General features: G+C 34.5%; 1 protein-coding gene across 3 annotated transcripts in view; it reads right to left on the bottom strand.

Annotated features, from left to right (window-relative positions):
- Window positions 1–17,572, bottom strand: part of LOC149797808 (uncharacterized) — a 38,046-nt gene that overhangs the window by 8,737 nt on the left and 11,737 nt on the right. For all 3 annotated transcript variants that reach the window (XM_089962792.1, XM_089962793.1, XM_089962795.1), the window contains 6 exons: window positions 14,898–15,077; window positions 13,205–14,566; window positions 10,843–10,981; window positions 5,657–5,751; window positions 3,739–4,047; window positions 1,451–1,528 (listed from right to left, as the gene is read on the bottom strand). In XM_089962792.1, coding sequence (XP_089818918.1) covers window positions 1,451–1,528; window positions 3,739–4,047; window positions 5,657–5,751; window positions 10,843–10,981; window positions 13,205–14,566; window positions 14,898–15,077 — 2,163 coding nt within the window. The remainder of the gene's footprint in view (window positions 1–1,450; window positions 1,529–3,738; window positions 4,048–5,656; window positions 5,752–10,842; window positions 10,982–13,204; window positions 14,567–14,897; window positions 15,078–17,572) is intronic.

The following is a 17,572-nucleotide window of genomic DNA, read 5'->3' as shown; positions in this document are numbered from 1 at the left end:
CTACTTAACAGGAAGAGTCAAGAAAATACAGTGATGTCAAAGTTTTTAATGCATCACAGGAAGATTGTAAAATTACAATGGCGTCAAAGTTTCCACTACAGCACAGGGAGTGGGATGAAATTAAAGTAGTGTCAAACTTTCCACTACATTAAAGGGTGTAAAGTTATAATGGTGTCAAAAGTTTCCACTCCAGGACAGGGAGTGGGATGAAATTAGATTAGTGTCAAACCTTCTACTACATCCCAGGGTGTAAAGTTATAGTAGTGTCAAAGTCTCCACTGCAGGGTAGGGAATGGGATGAAATTATAGTAGTGTCTGTCAAAATTTTCACTACATTACAAGAGGTAAAATTATAGGGGTGTCAAAGTTTTTACTACAGGACTGGGAGTGGGATGAAATTAGAGCAGTGTCTGTCAAACTTTCCACTACATCACAGGGTGCAAAGTTATAGTGGTGTCCATTACAGTACAAGGAAAGTGCTGATATTATAGTGGTGTCCATTACAGTACAAGGAAAGTTCTGATATTATAGTGGTGTCCATTACAGTACAAGGAAAGTGCTGATATTATAGTGGTGTCCATTACAGTACAAGGAAAGTGCTGATATTATAGTGGTGTCCATTACAGTACAAGGAAAGTGCTGATATTATAGTGGTGTCCATTACAGTACAAGGAAAGTGCTGATATTATAGTGGTGTCCATTACAGTACAAGGAAAGTGCTGATATTATAGTGGTGTCCATTACAGTACAAGGAAAGTGCTGATATTATAGTGGTGTCCATTACAGTACAAGGAAAGTGCTGATATTATAGTGGTGTCCATTATAGTACATGGAAAGTGCTGATATTATAGTGGTGTCCATTACAGTACAAGGAAAGTGCTGATATTATAGTGGTGTCCATTACAGTACAAGGAAAGTGCTGATATTATAGTGGTGTCCATTACAGGACAAAGAAAGTGCTGATATTATAGTGGTGTCCATTACAGGACAAGGAAAGTGCTGATATTATAGTGGTGTCCATTACAGTACAAGGAAAGTGCTGATATTATAGTGGTGTCCATTACAGTACAAGGAAAGTGCTGATATTATAGTGGTGCCAAAGTTTCTACTTGCTAGAGAACAGGGAGAGTGCTTAAGTTATGATGGTGTCAAACTTTCCACCACAGTACAGGGGTGTGATGAAATTATAGTGGTTTCAATGTTTCCAATACAGGACAGGGAGATTGTTGAAGTTATAGTTTTGTTAAAGGTTATGTCTCATTCATTTTGGTGCGGCAAATTGTGATGTTTGTAAAATCATAAAGAGCATACCAATCACAGATATTATATGATGCTATTTTTCCCCCCATATTTGGTGGGGGGGGGGCCTTGCATATTCCTTGAATTCAGTCTTCCATTACAAAATTTTTCACTGAATAAATTGTATGGATGTAAAAGACTTTATACAAACCCAAGAAATTTAATGGCAAAGCTAGTTCCTCCAGGCAACTATGATGTTGGATGGCCTTTATGAACTCCGGATTTGTAACTGAAAGCACAAAGATAAGATTATCCAACATTTATTGTTTTGATAAGCAGTAATAATTTTCTCAACCAATATACATAAGGAATATGGTGTACTTGAAACTTCACTTTGTCATATTTTGGAGTTGTTTATATATCTTGCAAAACAGCTATAAAGAAACCACAATTACTGTATCTAGAAAAAAGCGTACTCATTTCTTGAAATGCATGTATGTATCATCTGTGTTTTTAATTCAAATTTGTTAGTATTTACTTCCGTTACACTGTGTTTTGTAGAATCTTGTGAACATATGTTATGCCCTTATTTTCTGAGCCTCTTATGTCTCCTTTCTACCTGGTTTAACACCTTGATATTATAGTCCCTCATATGCATCACCTCTTACTTAAAGGCACATCCCCGTTATTTGTTACATCTAGATTTGTTACCTATATGATGTTATATTAGTAAATTTGAACCTTTCTGTGCTTTTGGGGTTAATGTTAGTTTAGAGAAGAAGCAAAACAGTAGAAAAAAACAAATTATTCTACGGGTGGGCTTGCCTCCATTTCATAGGGAGTGGGACTTTTCTAGCTTGTGTAAAGGTGTGGGTTGGGTGGTACCATGCACACCAATGTCCCCGAGTAGAAGTGATATATCTAAAAATTTCCTCCCCAGTAGCTATACTTTGTTCATTCCCCATGTTATGCAGAGCCCACATTTCAAAAAGAATTGACATTATTTTTTATTGTATTGCTATTAATACTGCTAATGTATTTCTTTCTTTATTTATTCATATTTGCATTTTTAAGTAATCTTATCTGATCCCTTTTAAGGTGTGGAACTTGTCTAGTTTTGACCGGGGGGGCGGGGGGCACTATACACACCACTATCCCCTAGTGGGGGTGATATACCTGGCAGATAACATCCAGAGGAGGGACAAAGGAGATTATAAAAAATAAGAGGAGGTACATAACAGACCTCAAAGTAAAATATCAGGAAGGACAGAGGGGACTAGAAAATAAAGAATGTCAGAGGAGGGACTATAAAATAAACAAATCTAACTTTAATAACAAAAAATGTAAAAACCCCACAATAACTAACATATGATTAACATAAGAAAACAGGTAACACATCTTGATGTAACACAAAGAAATGGGGTTGTGTTCCTTAAGTAAGGGGTAAGGATAATTAAATAAGGGGTAAGGATAATGAAAGGCTATGCTAACAAGATCAATGTGAGGCAGACTCATACAGGAGTCTCAGAAAACAAGAGCATAGTGAAAAATGGTTACATGACACAGCAAATAGATGGGGTGGGGAACGTAAACATATTTGCTTGAATAAGCATATGCCAGGATCAGCCTGTGTGTTTTGCCTTGATAACATGCATTACAAGAAAACAAATATGAAACCCTTTCTCTTTTTTGGCATCATTTACGTATTTTCTTAAATAAGCATATTCCAAGATCAGTCTGTATGATTTGCCTTGACATGCACTCAGTACAGGAAAATAATTAAACTTGACTCCCACCAAAACTTTATCTTTTTCATATAGATGTAATAAATATTGTAATAAATATAAAAAACTCAATAGATTTGATCTGATAAAACACTTGAACTGGTAAACACACTTTTACAATAAATACAACACAAATTTTGACATAAAAGAAAAGGGCAGACACTGATTCGAGTCAAGGACCATTCATACTTTTCAAAACAGGGAAGGAAACCAACCAGTGTAATGCCTGAGGAGGGGAGTGCAAGCCCATTTCAAAATACCTGAGGACTGAATTAATGGAGACCTGATAACAGAAATATAAAAAAGTATGACCCTTTCAAAAAGAGGAACCCTATTCAAAACTACTAAAAGATACCCACAATACAGACTGGGGGGGATAAAAACAGATATATAAAACCTTTTAGCTTTCAGACAAGGAAGGATGGTTACCTCATAAGATTGTTAGCTTCTCATAGTTATAAGCCTGGAGGTGTTCACATAGATAAAAAAAATTCTGCAATAACTTTTTCCATATGTATGTCCACATGTATGACTATTCCACAACTCAGATCGACTTCAGTATTGATTTTTTTTAATCCTTTCTTTTCAATATCATTTTATCCAAACTGATTTATATATAGCTTGCACGGGGGGCTTGGCATGCAGATCATGGCCAGATTCTTGTTATTCCCAAACTGCCAAAACATGTAAAACAACTAAATATTTTGAAACTTACCAAGATCTTTTTGTATCCAACAATACTTCATGTGTAGCTTCTTCAAATGTTTAACTTTCTGCAGAAATTTGATCAACTGAGCATAGATGTCAATGGTATCTATGTGATTGTAGTCAATGATAAGCTCTTCAATTACACATGTAGAGCTCAGAGACTTGAAAATCTTCTCAAGATCACCACCACGGAGATGACAACCAGTTAGATTCAAATGTCTAAGGGCAAAGTCAGCTTCAATTAACTGATGTAGTCCAGATAAATCCTGAAATCCCATATCTTGCAGAATGAGCCATGAAACACCTTGTATTTTTCCTATAAATTAAAGATGATGATTTTCTTAATTTAAGAAAAAGAGAAGCAAAGTGAACATCGTTAACAACTGAAACATACATTACAATCATGCCCTTTCAGAATTAACCGTCTTAACTACAATTAGCCATCTCTTTCACTTACGTTAAATGGACATGTACTAATATCCATGTGCAAGTATGAAATAAACACCACTTTCAATAAGGAGATTTACTTATGGCAACATTCAGCAAATCTAGAGAGAGATAATATGATAAAGTATATGTAAATACCATCCAAAACATATGGTGCTGATTTCTTCAGTTCACGGAAGCAAAATGACATAAAATAATCCATCAGTATCCAAAATGCTTTGCAAAATGTTATAAATTAAACCTTGTTCCAAAAATTAAATTGTCAACTTGAAAGACTTATCAAATCATTCCAATGAGTGAATAAATGTCAGTCTTCTGGTAAGATAATACTCCTTTGCTTTTTTCTCTCACATATTTGTAACATAAATTTATTTAACAACAACATAAAACCAACATCTTGATATGGGTCAACAAAAGTGACAGTGGTTTGACCTAGCTCTAAATTGAATAATCATCGAGCTCTAACCGTATAATGTGGTATCTTGTGCACATGGCATAGACACAAAAAAACTTGTTATTGTTAAATCATATACATTGTTGCTAGACTACTACACTAATTTCTCTGACAAATCCTGTAAATTAACCATTACAGTTTTTCCAGAAACCTGTTTTTTTTCTGCTGCTGTTTTTGTCTGATGCACTATTTTTTTCTCCTACTGATTCAAAACAATTCTACAATTCAAACTTGTTAAAAAATTTATGCTGAAAATCAATCACACTCTGCATGAATCGACACAGTGAAGCAAATTCAGATATGGTATCTGTGACATGGAGCTGCGTGTTTAAGACAAAAGCAACCTGGACTAAAATGACAGCTAGCATGTAAGAGTATGCATCTGTTTAAGTTTATAAAGGTAAATCAAAGGTTTTATTTTTTAAATAATTCACACAGATGTCATATTATGTTTCTTGGAACAAATATCCCTATTTCCCCCTACTTCTTTAAGAAAGGTACTGACTATCTCTCTTTTTTCAGAAAGGGTGATTGGGATGATGGTCATTATGCACAAGGGTGTACTAATGTTTGTGGATTTTGTTTTTCTTTTTATAAACCACAAAGTTGAATAGCAAACAAAATATTTCAGTAATAAATTATATTTTGTCATGTCCATATTTTAAGTAAAAATGAAAATTTAGTTCTTCTGATCCCCTCCAAAAATCCATGACCTTACAGTATTTTCCAAGAAATGCTCTCACAAAAGATCAAACTGCCTAGTTACTCTGATCGAGTTATAGATCTTTTTATACTAAATCTGACCTTAAATTCATATAGCCTTTTGAAGTAAAAGACATTTTCTCAGTGCTCAGTTTCTATGAATCAAAGTTAGAAAGAAGCAATGACTTTCGATTTTGTTTAGAAATACTGGATAGAACAAAGCAGCTGTAACTGAAAATTTATAGCAATTAGAGAGAATGAATTCTGGGTAAATTCTTTCTTAGTTTTGAAGGTTTTATGAATTCAAAATCCAAAAAATGACCATAACATCCAGACAAAGCTGGAAGACTGATTTGTTTGCCAGAATGATCCTCAAGTTTTAGCATTCCCATTGGCTGACCATTTCCTTGAGATTCTCTGAAAAGAGAGAGAGAAAAAAATTCTTCAGCTTTGATCATTTTTTAATCACAGCCCTGTAGGGAGATTATATTTCCAATATCTCATTTTGCTTGAACTGACAAACTAAAATCAAAATTCAGATCTGAAACTTGGAGTAAGCCTTTGTCAATAAAATTGGGCAGGTAAAAAGAGCAAGAATAAATTATCCATGATTCTGAGTAGTGATAAGAAGATTTTCAAGATGGCCACTGTACTGGCCATATAAGAACCCAGTTGAACAGCATTTTCATTTAGGCCTTAGAGATTTTTTTAGCGAAAACTCCATGTCGATGTGGCCGTGAGGAGTAGTGATAACAAGATTTTCAAAAAGGCTGCCATCGTGGCCATATTGGACATCATATCATCATCATTTTCATGTAGCTATATTATATACATCATAAGGAGTCTTTAAGTGAAAACCTCATGCAGATATGACTATCCATTCAAAAGGAGTAGTTGTTGTTGTTGTGGGGTTTAACGCCATTTTTCAGCACACGATAGGCTATATATGGCGGCAGGTATTAATGGTGGAGGAAGAACCCAGGAAAACCCTGGAAAGAACCACCGACCCACGAGAAGCTACTGGCAAGCTTTCTCACATACCCATATTAGCTGAATCTTAGACTCGAACCAACGCAGACAGAGGTGAGATGGCAGTGATCCGTAACGAAGAGCGCTTTAGACCACTCGGCCACTTGGGGCCCCAAAAGGAGTAGTGATAACAAGATTTTCAAGATGGCCACTATGGTGGCCATTGGCTCTGCGACCTGCATCAGTTTCATATAGAACAAACTAGACCAAGGGATGAATGTGTATGTAAAGTTTCATGGCAATTCTACAAGTAGCTTAGGAGGGGTAGTGATATGGACAACAGAACATCCCATAAGTTCTTCTGATCTATGACCTGTAGAGCCTAAAATATATCAGTATTGTTCTCTGAAATAAAAGTTATCTGAACGAGAACATGAATAATGATAATATGTATTATTTCACGTTTTTGTATGCATTGCATGCTATATATTCCCCAGTGTATTTACATAAGGTAAAAAAATGATTCACTCATGAGGAATTTCCTGTCTTTTCTCTAATAAGAAAGACACAAATAATAACAATGCAATGCATGTCATGTGAATCCCATTAAAACATAATGTTGAAATAGAAAAAACACAGCACTGATGTTTAATCAATTACTTAACCCTTTACCTCATCCATGCATCTTTGGAAGCCTCTACTCCATTCTCATGGAATCACCTTTCGATGCCTGCTGTAAACATCAGCCATTTTGAGCGGGTTTTCATCGTGCCACCTTTGAGGAATACCCCTCATCAGATACTACATTCATTGGTGTGAATGACCATTACGTTATCTGGTCGCTGTTTAAGATCCGGTTGAAATATGCTATTTAAAGTAACTGGGTCATATTTTCCACTCTCCAAAATGGAGGCCATGGATTTCATTCAGTACTTACTTATTTTCACGATTAGAATCACAACTATGAAAGTTTCACTAACTTAAGTAAAGTAAAGGCTCTGAAATTGATGTAGGCGCAGACAAAGAACTTGTAACTTTCGAGTATGAGAAATGGCAGGTATGGTCGGTCACATGGCTTCACCGACTTGATGGTGAACAAGTTCTCTCAAGATTTTAAAACACATAAATAATTCTTCTGTGAAAAATAATTATACAGCTATAATGATTGGATTTTTCTCTTAAATCCATCTACACATAATATATGCATACAAAAAATGTAAAATGGTTAAAACTGATGTTAAATGTAACATGCTACACTGCTTAACAATTAACAGGCAGGCCTATGTGTATGGAGTTGAACAGGTAACAGTTGTTTTATTTATAGCACACTGCACTGGGTAACTTTGCTACATGTATAATGAAGGGCTAAAAAGCCATACACTCTATGAGGTAAAGGGTTAACTAAAAGGAATCACATATTCCTTATAAACTGAGGTAAGGCCTAAAGTACGTTGTATTGCAACACACCTGTAATCAACAGTATTTTGAAAATTAAGAGGGGTATACACTAACTCCTAATGGGAGGGATACAACATAAAACATGGTAAACAAAGATGACCCTTCCAAATATATTAGTTTTTAAGAATTTTATAAAAAATATTAGAAGTCGTGCTAAAACAGACAAAAATGGGCCAAACCATCTTTCTGCAGATAGATCACTTCAAGAAAATTTCAGAAGATAACAGATTTGAATAATTTTAATAATTCTTTTGTTGCACTAATGGGTATGCAAATGCCTCGACATTTTTATTCCTACGTAATACATCACAGCTATTGAAGTCCCAATGCTGCCACTGGGTGCAAAAAGTCGTATGTGCCAAATCATCTGAATAATACTGAATCATGAAAGATATTGGCCCAAAACATCGTCAGGTTCTATTAAAACTAGATATATCAACATTTCATCATGTTATGAGCAAAGTAATTTCTCTCTCAAACTGATAAGCCCAGCCATTTTTCACACATGTACAAATTAATAAAATTTTGGTCACCAATATCCTTGAGTCAACCGATTTCAGTCAAAAGCTGGAACACAAGACTTGAAGATATCACTGTTGTAAACCTAAGAAGCTAACACCACACTATGTCATATTATCTTCAATTCAAGTTTGCGATCAAAACAAAATTCCAGAGCCCCAGCTGATCACCAATATTCACCCATGTCTTATTTTATCTAATGCATGCTTTTTCTTCCCAGATCCACTTAAAAAAAGTAAACCTGCTTCTCGTCATACTTTCTAGAATCAATCTGAAGCAGTCCCAAAAATTAACAGATTTAAGAACGACTTCATTGACTGAATTAAGGGGTGGCACCTCTTAATTCTAAAATGAATATCTGAACATTGTTTAAACCTAACATCTTGGTTTTTCAAATAATGGTTTATGCCAGGTAGCTTTTTTAACAAATCATTTCCTTCCTTCCAAACTTTAGTTAGACTTGAAGAATTATGAAATTTGTGATAAATGGCAGCATTGGGGCTTTAACAAATAATTAATGTCTAACATGTGCAGAAGCATGTCATTCCACAGTTCAAGACATGATCAGCAATTCTGCTATTTTGAGTCAGACTCCAAGACAGCTTGTTGGTATATAGCTAATGGAATACAGAAAATGACACTATATAGCAGCTGATCTGAAAATGGTACCAGAATTCATTAGTACCTTCCTCTCGTTCTTACTGTTCTGCAAGACAAATCTTTAAATATAAACATCTCATCTTGAGTGTCCACCAGATGACAGAAATGGCATTTTATTCAAAAACCTCTGCTTTTGTCCACTGGTACAAATGACAGACTGAATATCAAACATACAGAGCTTAGAACCAATCTTTTGTTTATCCCAGTGGGCAAAACATGAGGTATCCGAATATTTTATGATAATTGTTTTTCCTTTTTTAATAGCTGCTCTACTTAAGAAACCAAAGTCTGCATATTAATACACTTAAAATTTAAGTTCACAAGGAGTAATGTTTTTTTTTATACTATATGGCATACTGATCAATTTGGATGAATGTCATCAGGCAAAGGTCCCCAGGGAAATAGAGTGTGATCACGGACCCTTGGGTAAGAAATACCATGAGCCTCTCTTAGTCCTTGTACAAACAAAATTTTCTTTTATAAAATTAAAAAGTGTTGTTTGGCCCATAAGGGGACATGGGCCATGGGGATATATCCCCGGTTGCCCCCCCACTCTTGTCAGCCCTGAAGGTCCCCTACTTTCTCCTGTGCCTTTCGTAGATGTCAGACTACCAGAAAGCACCAATCATGGGAAGTTCTGGCAGGCAGTGAACAACCTGAATCTACCATCAGGTTGGAAACAATACAACTTCTTGGTGGACTCACCAGAGTTATATTAACATTGCCAAATTCCAATGCAGACACTGAAAGGATGTTTTTCTATTCTGAGAAAATGTCAGCTTGACTCCAGAGGAAAATTGTATCCAGTGAGTAATCCATCATCTTCTATAATAAAAGCCATACAGGTCATTTAGGCATTCAACTACTATTTCAGTCATGGGTGTTATAATTTGATTCTGAATGGCAATTATTCACTCTTTTTGGATCCTCATACATCCATATTCCATCAAAGCTCTGATAAGTACATATGGCAAAATAAATGTTAAAGTATGTCTACATTTTTTAACACGATCAACCTGAAGATGTGCTCCAGTACAATCTGGATTAAATGTTGTGCACTATGATGTCACAATAAAAGCTACACATGTTGATAACAAATATGTACTACCCTATATTGTGAGGATTGATTCAACATGCTCTTTTCCTGACCCAGTTTAATATATGGCCACCACTGTAAAAGTCGATAGCAATCAATAATTTTCATCTGAAGTTTCTTGATGACAGCTAAGGTGCAAAGTATTCAATGATCAGACTGAATAGACTTTGATTAAACAAAATTTGTATTAAAGTTTAAAACAACAATTTATATTTAATTTAAGATGAGTAAATGCACATACATGACCTCTGATCTTTTACTGTAAGTGTTGAGATCAACAATGATCAGGACTGCCACAATTATAATCAAGACAATGACCTTCGAAGACAGGGGTCTTAAACACGCAGCCTGCCATGCCATATCCTGTGGCACGCAAAATGATTGGCATCACAAGATACTGTGAGAGATAACAAAGGTGGTGCGGTCCTTGGGCCATCAAAAATGCCCTCATGCGTCCCTCAGGGTGGTTTGAGTTTGAGACCCCTGTTCTAAGAGATGTCAAATTGCTGCTGGCACGTTTAAAAATGATATGAATGACAAAAAAAGTTTCTGTAAAAAGAATGATGTGATGAGATGATATGCTTATTTTAATATTTAAAAATGGAAAGTTGTTCAGTGGTAGTAATTTCTGTCAATTTGCAAACTAAAGTCGAGTCAATGAAAATTCAACCTCTTTTGACGTCAAACTCCTGACTATATTTTGCAAATCTCCTATCTGTTCTAAGCTGATCCCTCAGTTCTGTGATATGCAAGAACACGTAACCTCAAACTCTGAACCCAAAAGTGCACAATTCAACTGTTATTACCCATATTCCAAAAGCAGTGTATGGATGATGTTTGCGATGAATGTTTCCTCCATTGCATTAGTGTTAATCATGGCATGTGTCAGCTGTTTCTTCTGTATCAATTTGACAACTGGACTCAGGTCAACAGGTCCATAGTTACCTGAAAAAAATACATTACCTGAAATTAAATTCCACTTTCTTGCTGCAAGATATCTGAATACTAACAAATGAGCAAACACTTCAAGCAAAACATTTATGACAGCAGTAAGGGACCAACCATTTAATTTGGAGATGGGGAACTTGCAAACTGGGATGTTCTTTATTTTACCTCAAGATAGTTAATTTTTCAACTAACATAAGGTATATAAGTTGGGTTTTTTCCATTAAATCAGGGCAAAAAAGCTCTTTAGGAAGCTATCTGAGGGGCAAATTTATTTTTTTGAAATCCCAGGTGCCAGAAAATTAAATGGTGGATCCCTAAAACTAAAAACAATGATCTGAAGGTAAAAGTGTATAATCAGAGAAACTCATATTTAGGGCAATCAAACAATCAAGTCTTTCATAGTCTTCTATTATAGGATAATATAGTTTAACATGTACATTCTATGTGCATTGATCTTATTGCTGTATGAAGATTTTGCTGAAAAATATAAGTCTTGGCAAGTTTAAGAAGAAATACATACATCGAGATTTAATGTATAATTTCACCTAAAAACTTAACTATTTTCAATGACAATTATGATACTTAAACTCTGATAAGGACAACTCGAAGCCAACCTGATAATGACAACTCGAAGCCGACCTGATAATGACAAGTCAAGGCCAACCTGATAATGACAACTCGAAGCCAACCTGATAATGACAACTCGAAGCCAACCTGATAATGACAAGTCAAGGCCAACCTGATAATGACAAGTCAAGGCCAACCTGATAATGACAACTCGAGGCCAACCTGATAATGACAACTCGAGGCCAACCTGAAAATGACAACTCGAGGCCAACCTGATAATGACAACACAAGGCCAACCAGATAATTACAACTCAAAGCCAACCTGATAATCACAACTTGAAGCCAACCTGGTAATGACAACCCAAGGCCAACCTGATAATTATAACTCAAAGCCAACTTGGTAATCCTGATATTGATAACTCGAGGCCAACCTGATAATGACAACTCAAGGCCAACCTGATAATGACAACTCAAGACCAACCTCTGATAATGACAACTTGAGGCCAACCTCTGATAAATTTTAAGTAGGATAAAAACCATTGTTAGAAACAAAACATGCAAAAGAGCACCCGTAGAAAGTTATAATATTCTAACCAAATCAAAATTAAGTGAAAATGGCTTTCAGACATCGACAGTTTATGACACAAATGAGTAATGCTTTCAGCATCATTTTATGACACATGTAAGTGAACACTGCTTTCAGACAGTGTCATTTTATAACATGATCAGTGAGGATGGCTTTCAGTCTGGCAGCTTTGGAAATATAAGAAATAAGAATGTTGCTAAGTAATTTATCAGAGACACTTAATAAAATATCTGCTTTCTGAATCAAATGCTTCTCAGTAATGAGCCATAGGGAGATTTTTAAGTCCTTAAATTAAGAAATAGTTCATACTGCATGCGTCGAGCTCTAATATTGTAATGTACCAATATTTATATTATGCATTCAAATGTGACTGTGTGATCCGTGAATATTACTGATATGGGTTGGTGTCATTTTGCATGAATAGTATAACAGCAATACATAAATAATTACATTTTTAAATTGTCAACTATACAACCAATGCAATTATAGCATTTGTTTCACAACAAAATTAGTATAAAAATTTCTCAGTTTCTTGAAATTTTCAAATGGCCAATTCTTTTTATTTTTAATTCTGCATCACTATAATAGGTAAATAGACCACTAGCTCATCCTGGAGGTCCACTGGCTTTCTAAACTAGAAGATCCCTAATAATCTATTAAATTTCTTCCTTTTATGTAAAAGCAACATTCATTCCAAACAGAGAGCCATCTTTAAGCCCATCATCTGGATCTTCAAGTGCTCATCTTGTACTATTAATTAATATCATGTATCTGTACATCCTGCAAACAATAATCTGCCTCGTGAAAAAAATAATAACTGCATAAACAAAAACAAAGTTAATTATTCTCATATTTACAGAGGAAGGACAAAATTTCCCAAAATTTATCAAACATGGCAGACAAATGAGAATAATACCCTCTACACGATAAAGATTCTAGCAATTTCCCTGTATGAATAATGCAGTGCATCAAAGACACTGGAATACAAGGTATTTATGTATGCTTTACAACTAATTTTTAACAAATGTATTGATGCTTCATGGAAAACAAATTTAAAAAATGCATACTGTGACCAAAGAACTCTAAGCCCAAACGTTGTAATGATTTCCACTTTGGCAGGATCTCCATCAGAGTGGCTAGTGAGATATACATTGGGGTTGGTTGTGTGGCTGTTCCAGTGAATGAAAAGTTCATGTGTAATGATTCAATATTGGATAACAAAAATTGCTTTGCAGTTGTACTGTGATCTATTTCCTCAAATTCCATGGTATTTTGTAATTCCACATCAGTTCTGTTAGGCTTTTGTTGGAAGCATGGAGAACCTGTCCTACACCATGATGCAGTTTTGTTCATTTGAACATAACTTGGCAGAGGATTGTAAACTTTATTGCACTTATCATGGTACGCACTGAATCTCCTTGAACAGTTAGGTTCCAAAACATGATCAGCTTTACCTAGTTTAACCTGCGTAACCTGCATATTTTCTGATGAAACAGTAGACTGGTTTGCAACTGCATTGTCTCCTGAAATAACAGCTTCATCAAAAAGATCAAAACCAGCATTTTCAGCATGTTCCATTGTTACAATTTGGTTTGAATTTTCATCAGCCTCTGAAATAGAAGATTCATCAGAATAACTAAAACTAGTCTGTTCATCGTGTTTTTCTGTGCCAGACTGGTTTGAGTTTTCATCTAATTTGGAAACAAAAGCTTCATCAAAAAGATCAAAACCAGTCTGCTCAAGGTGTCTGTCCTTCCTAGACTGGTGTGAATTTTCATCACCTTCTGCAAATACAGCTTCATCAAAATGATCAAAACCAATCCTTTCATGCTGTTTTCTCTCCAATGAATCTGAATATTTCCCTCCTAGCAACTGCTCAAACTTTTCATTAGTATTACAATGTTCTGAATTGTTTTTTTCATCATCTATGCTACATATTGCACATGGTTTCTTCATGACTGAGTTGCATGACACATTAACATCCATGACAATGCCACAACAAACTTTTTTGAAATTACTCTGACCAGAAATATTAAATTTTCTTTTTTGTCTGAAGTCTGCCTGAAAATCATGTGAATCATCACTATCAGAATACTCAGCGCTGCACACTAAAAGTAAATCTGTAAAGGATTCCACTCGCATTTCATGAAATGAGGCATATTGTAAATTTCCTTCACATCGTAGCAGCTTAACAAGGTTCACTACATCTTGATAATATTTCTGATACACAAAGTCAATCTTCAAAGATAAAACATTTCCCACTAAGGATTTTGCTGTGTCTTTATCAGACACCAAAACTTTACAATAAGTAGAGTTTAACTCCAGGCTTGTCAGGAAAGAAGAATATGGCATTAATTTTTCATGCAAACACATAGTGCATGTTGTCTTATTTAAAGTTCGAGTTTTCAGCTCCTTTGATCTTCTTTCCTCTGAAACAAAAATCAATAGCATTAAAGTTTACAATTCATACCATCTTGGAGACATTACATAAGCAACAAATGTTTCCAAACATGGTTCAAATGGGAATTTCCAAGAAACATGAGGACATTATTGGTCATTTACTGTCATAACCTCAATCTACATGACAAAAAAGTATCTAGAATTTTATTTTCATGGTACTTTATAAAGTTTCTGACAATATATTGTGGATTTTACTGTTGCTAATTTAAGCGTTTGACCCATCAAAAAGAGTGTTGCATTCACTGGTGTTTTAAAATGTATCTTTTTTCTGTTTTCCCAAAAAAGATTTTTTATACCTACCCTGGTTTTTCTGTTCAAACAAAATTTCAGAGACTTTTCTAATGATGTAAGCTTCATGGTATTTGGGGCTTCTAATATGTCCAACAAGTAGAACACCGTACTCTGATTTGCAGCTCTTTTCATACCTTGTCCTAAAAGGTCCCTTTACGTGTTTCTTCCAAACTTCATTACAGCCAATTCCTGAAATTTGAAACTCTGTGTATGACTAAATATTGCAATTATTTCATGTTTAAAACCTAAATATGAATGCAGTTGGTTGCTTTAGCAAGTGCATTTTTATAAAACCATAATTGCTTCTTTGACAATAATAATTAATATTCAGTATATTTTGTTTTATTTCAATGACAGGTCATATCCATTTTGATGTTGGCTTTGCTACTTTGACAATAACATTCAGTATATTTTATTTATATTTTATGTTAATATTATATTTTATTATATGCTTATTTTATTCTCCTTTTAACTTTGCATTGTTAGAATGGTGCAGTATTTTTCCATACTGCAATGATTCATATTATACAACATGTGACTAAAAATAGCATCACGTATTAGGAACTACTTTGTAAACAATGTACGCTCATGTAGTAGACGTTCTAGCTTTTGATTTATTAGATTGTTTGTGGATGAACTAAATAAGCTGTTTTGTCCAACTGAAAGTAGAGATGATATAGTTAACAATGTGGATGTATTCAATGAGTCACAAATGAAACTTTCAAACCGAATGAACATGATATTCACAATGTCTATACCAAATGTGAGAGATGCAGTATCAATCATTTAAATACTTATTTATGAGAAATGTTCACAGCCAGTGCTCTCTAGTGTCTATAACAATAGTATAGAAAGCATATTGAGGCCAAGGTCTATCATGTATTTATCAGATACGTACAATTTTACAAGTCAGTCAAAATACTAAATTCAAAAAAACTAATGGAACTGAAGGTTTTGCTGGAAACTATGAGCCTCAGAGCCAATAAGCCAAGATTACGAAGTCTTATTTCTGAATGCTGTCACACATGTGCTGCTTTGCAAATTTCCTCATTGTTTGAATGTTTTGCATATAGGCTAGCGAAAGAAGCCATACAGATCATGAACATAGCTGGGGTCCCTCCAACAGACAGCATGCAAGTGACAGAGCATAAACATATGTCTTCTTTAGCTGGTAATAAGAATGGCAATAAATATACTTACATTATAGCATCCTGAATTTCCTCAGAAAGTACTTTCTTAATTAGTTCTTCAAATCCAGATTACATGGTCCCAAACATGGGTTCCAAAACTTGATACATACCACAAAACTGTACTTTAATTTAACTCCATTTCCAACAGAAATCACATTCTCCTTACTGCACTCAGAATGAAATGGTAGTGATATTCAATAGCATCTTTTGATAATTTCAATTAAAAGAATTAATATTTTCACACATTATGATTGAAACAATCAATGATGGAACAAAGGTGCAGTTGATTCAATGCTAGTCCACTGCTCAAATCACAAGTATATTGTACGGAATTGAAGCAGCTAATAAATCCAGTCCATCGCAAGTGCCAAAAGCAAACTTTTGTTGGAACAACGGAAAAACAAAATAAGGACCAAGTAGAAAAGTTGTTTCAATGTTCATTCATACAAAATATGACTCTAAATTTCAATTTTAAGTAGACCAACACATTAAAAGCTAATGTTGAGCATGCAACAAAGTTCTAAGGTCACTGGGCAGTGCTGTGTGTGCATTAATATTGTTATTGTGTACTGATGAATCTACAGTTGTGTATTTGTTTTTAAATACAACATAAATTCAATTACTTTGTTTCTTGTTGTGTATTATTTTCATTATTAAGCCTTAGGTGGAAAAATAAAATTAGTATACAATAATAAAGTTGGGATCTGCTTTGTTGACAGTAATAACATTCAGTATATATTACGAATTTCAATGACAGGTTCTTCTATCCATTTTTATATGTAGGATCAAAGTTAACAAAGCTTACATTGCAAATTCATGTTTTGCTTCTGTTAACTAACACTTCAATGCCCTATTTTAACTCTAATCAGATATGGTAATTTATGCAGACTGGCCTTCTTCATTAAATTATGTTCAGAATTCTCCTTTTATTATTTAGTAAACAAATCAATGAAATCAACTAGGCAAAAAAATATATAAATTTAAAGATCAGGCATCCAAACTTCACATGGTTGCTGCTGGTATTGTTCATGCTCATGCAACTGTTTTATTTTTATTTTTTCACATCCCATAAACAGCAACATATAGGCCATGTGACAATCCCATTGTCATATGTTCTTTTTCCATTTCTTCAACTAAAAATCTGTATACTGTGAATAATGTTTGGTTACAATTTGTGTGCATTCAAATATAGTAACAAAGTTGATATTGCAAGCACATCTTAAATAAAGTCCCCTTTCAAATGTATTGTAAGCGACCTCTAAGTCCTGTCTGCTAGGGAGGGTTCATTGAAAAAGTTCCACTCAACAGTAAAGTCAACCAAAAATGTTTAATGAAAGTAACATAACTAAGAAACTGGAAAGCTGTCACCAGTACATAATGTTATGTATATCTGATTTAATATATATATATTTTTTAATTTAATTGTTTGTTTGTCAGTTTTAAAGTTTTATTTTTCTTACATGCTAATGTAATGTAAATTTATTCACTAGAGAT

Source organism: Sinohyriopsis cumingii, chromosome 6 (genome assembly GCF_028554795.1).
Source record: "Sinohyriopsis cumingii isolate HCF-2022 chromosome 6, ASM2855479v2, whole genome shotgun sequence".
NCBI lineage: Eukaryota > Metazoa > Mollusca > Bivalvia > Unionida > Unionidae > Sinohyriopsis > Sinohyriopsis cumingii.
Note: the sequence above shows the minus strand (reverse complement) of the source record. Positions and strands in the feature narration are given on the sequence as shown.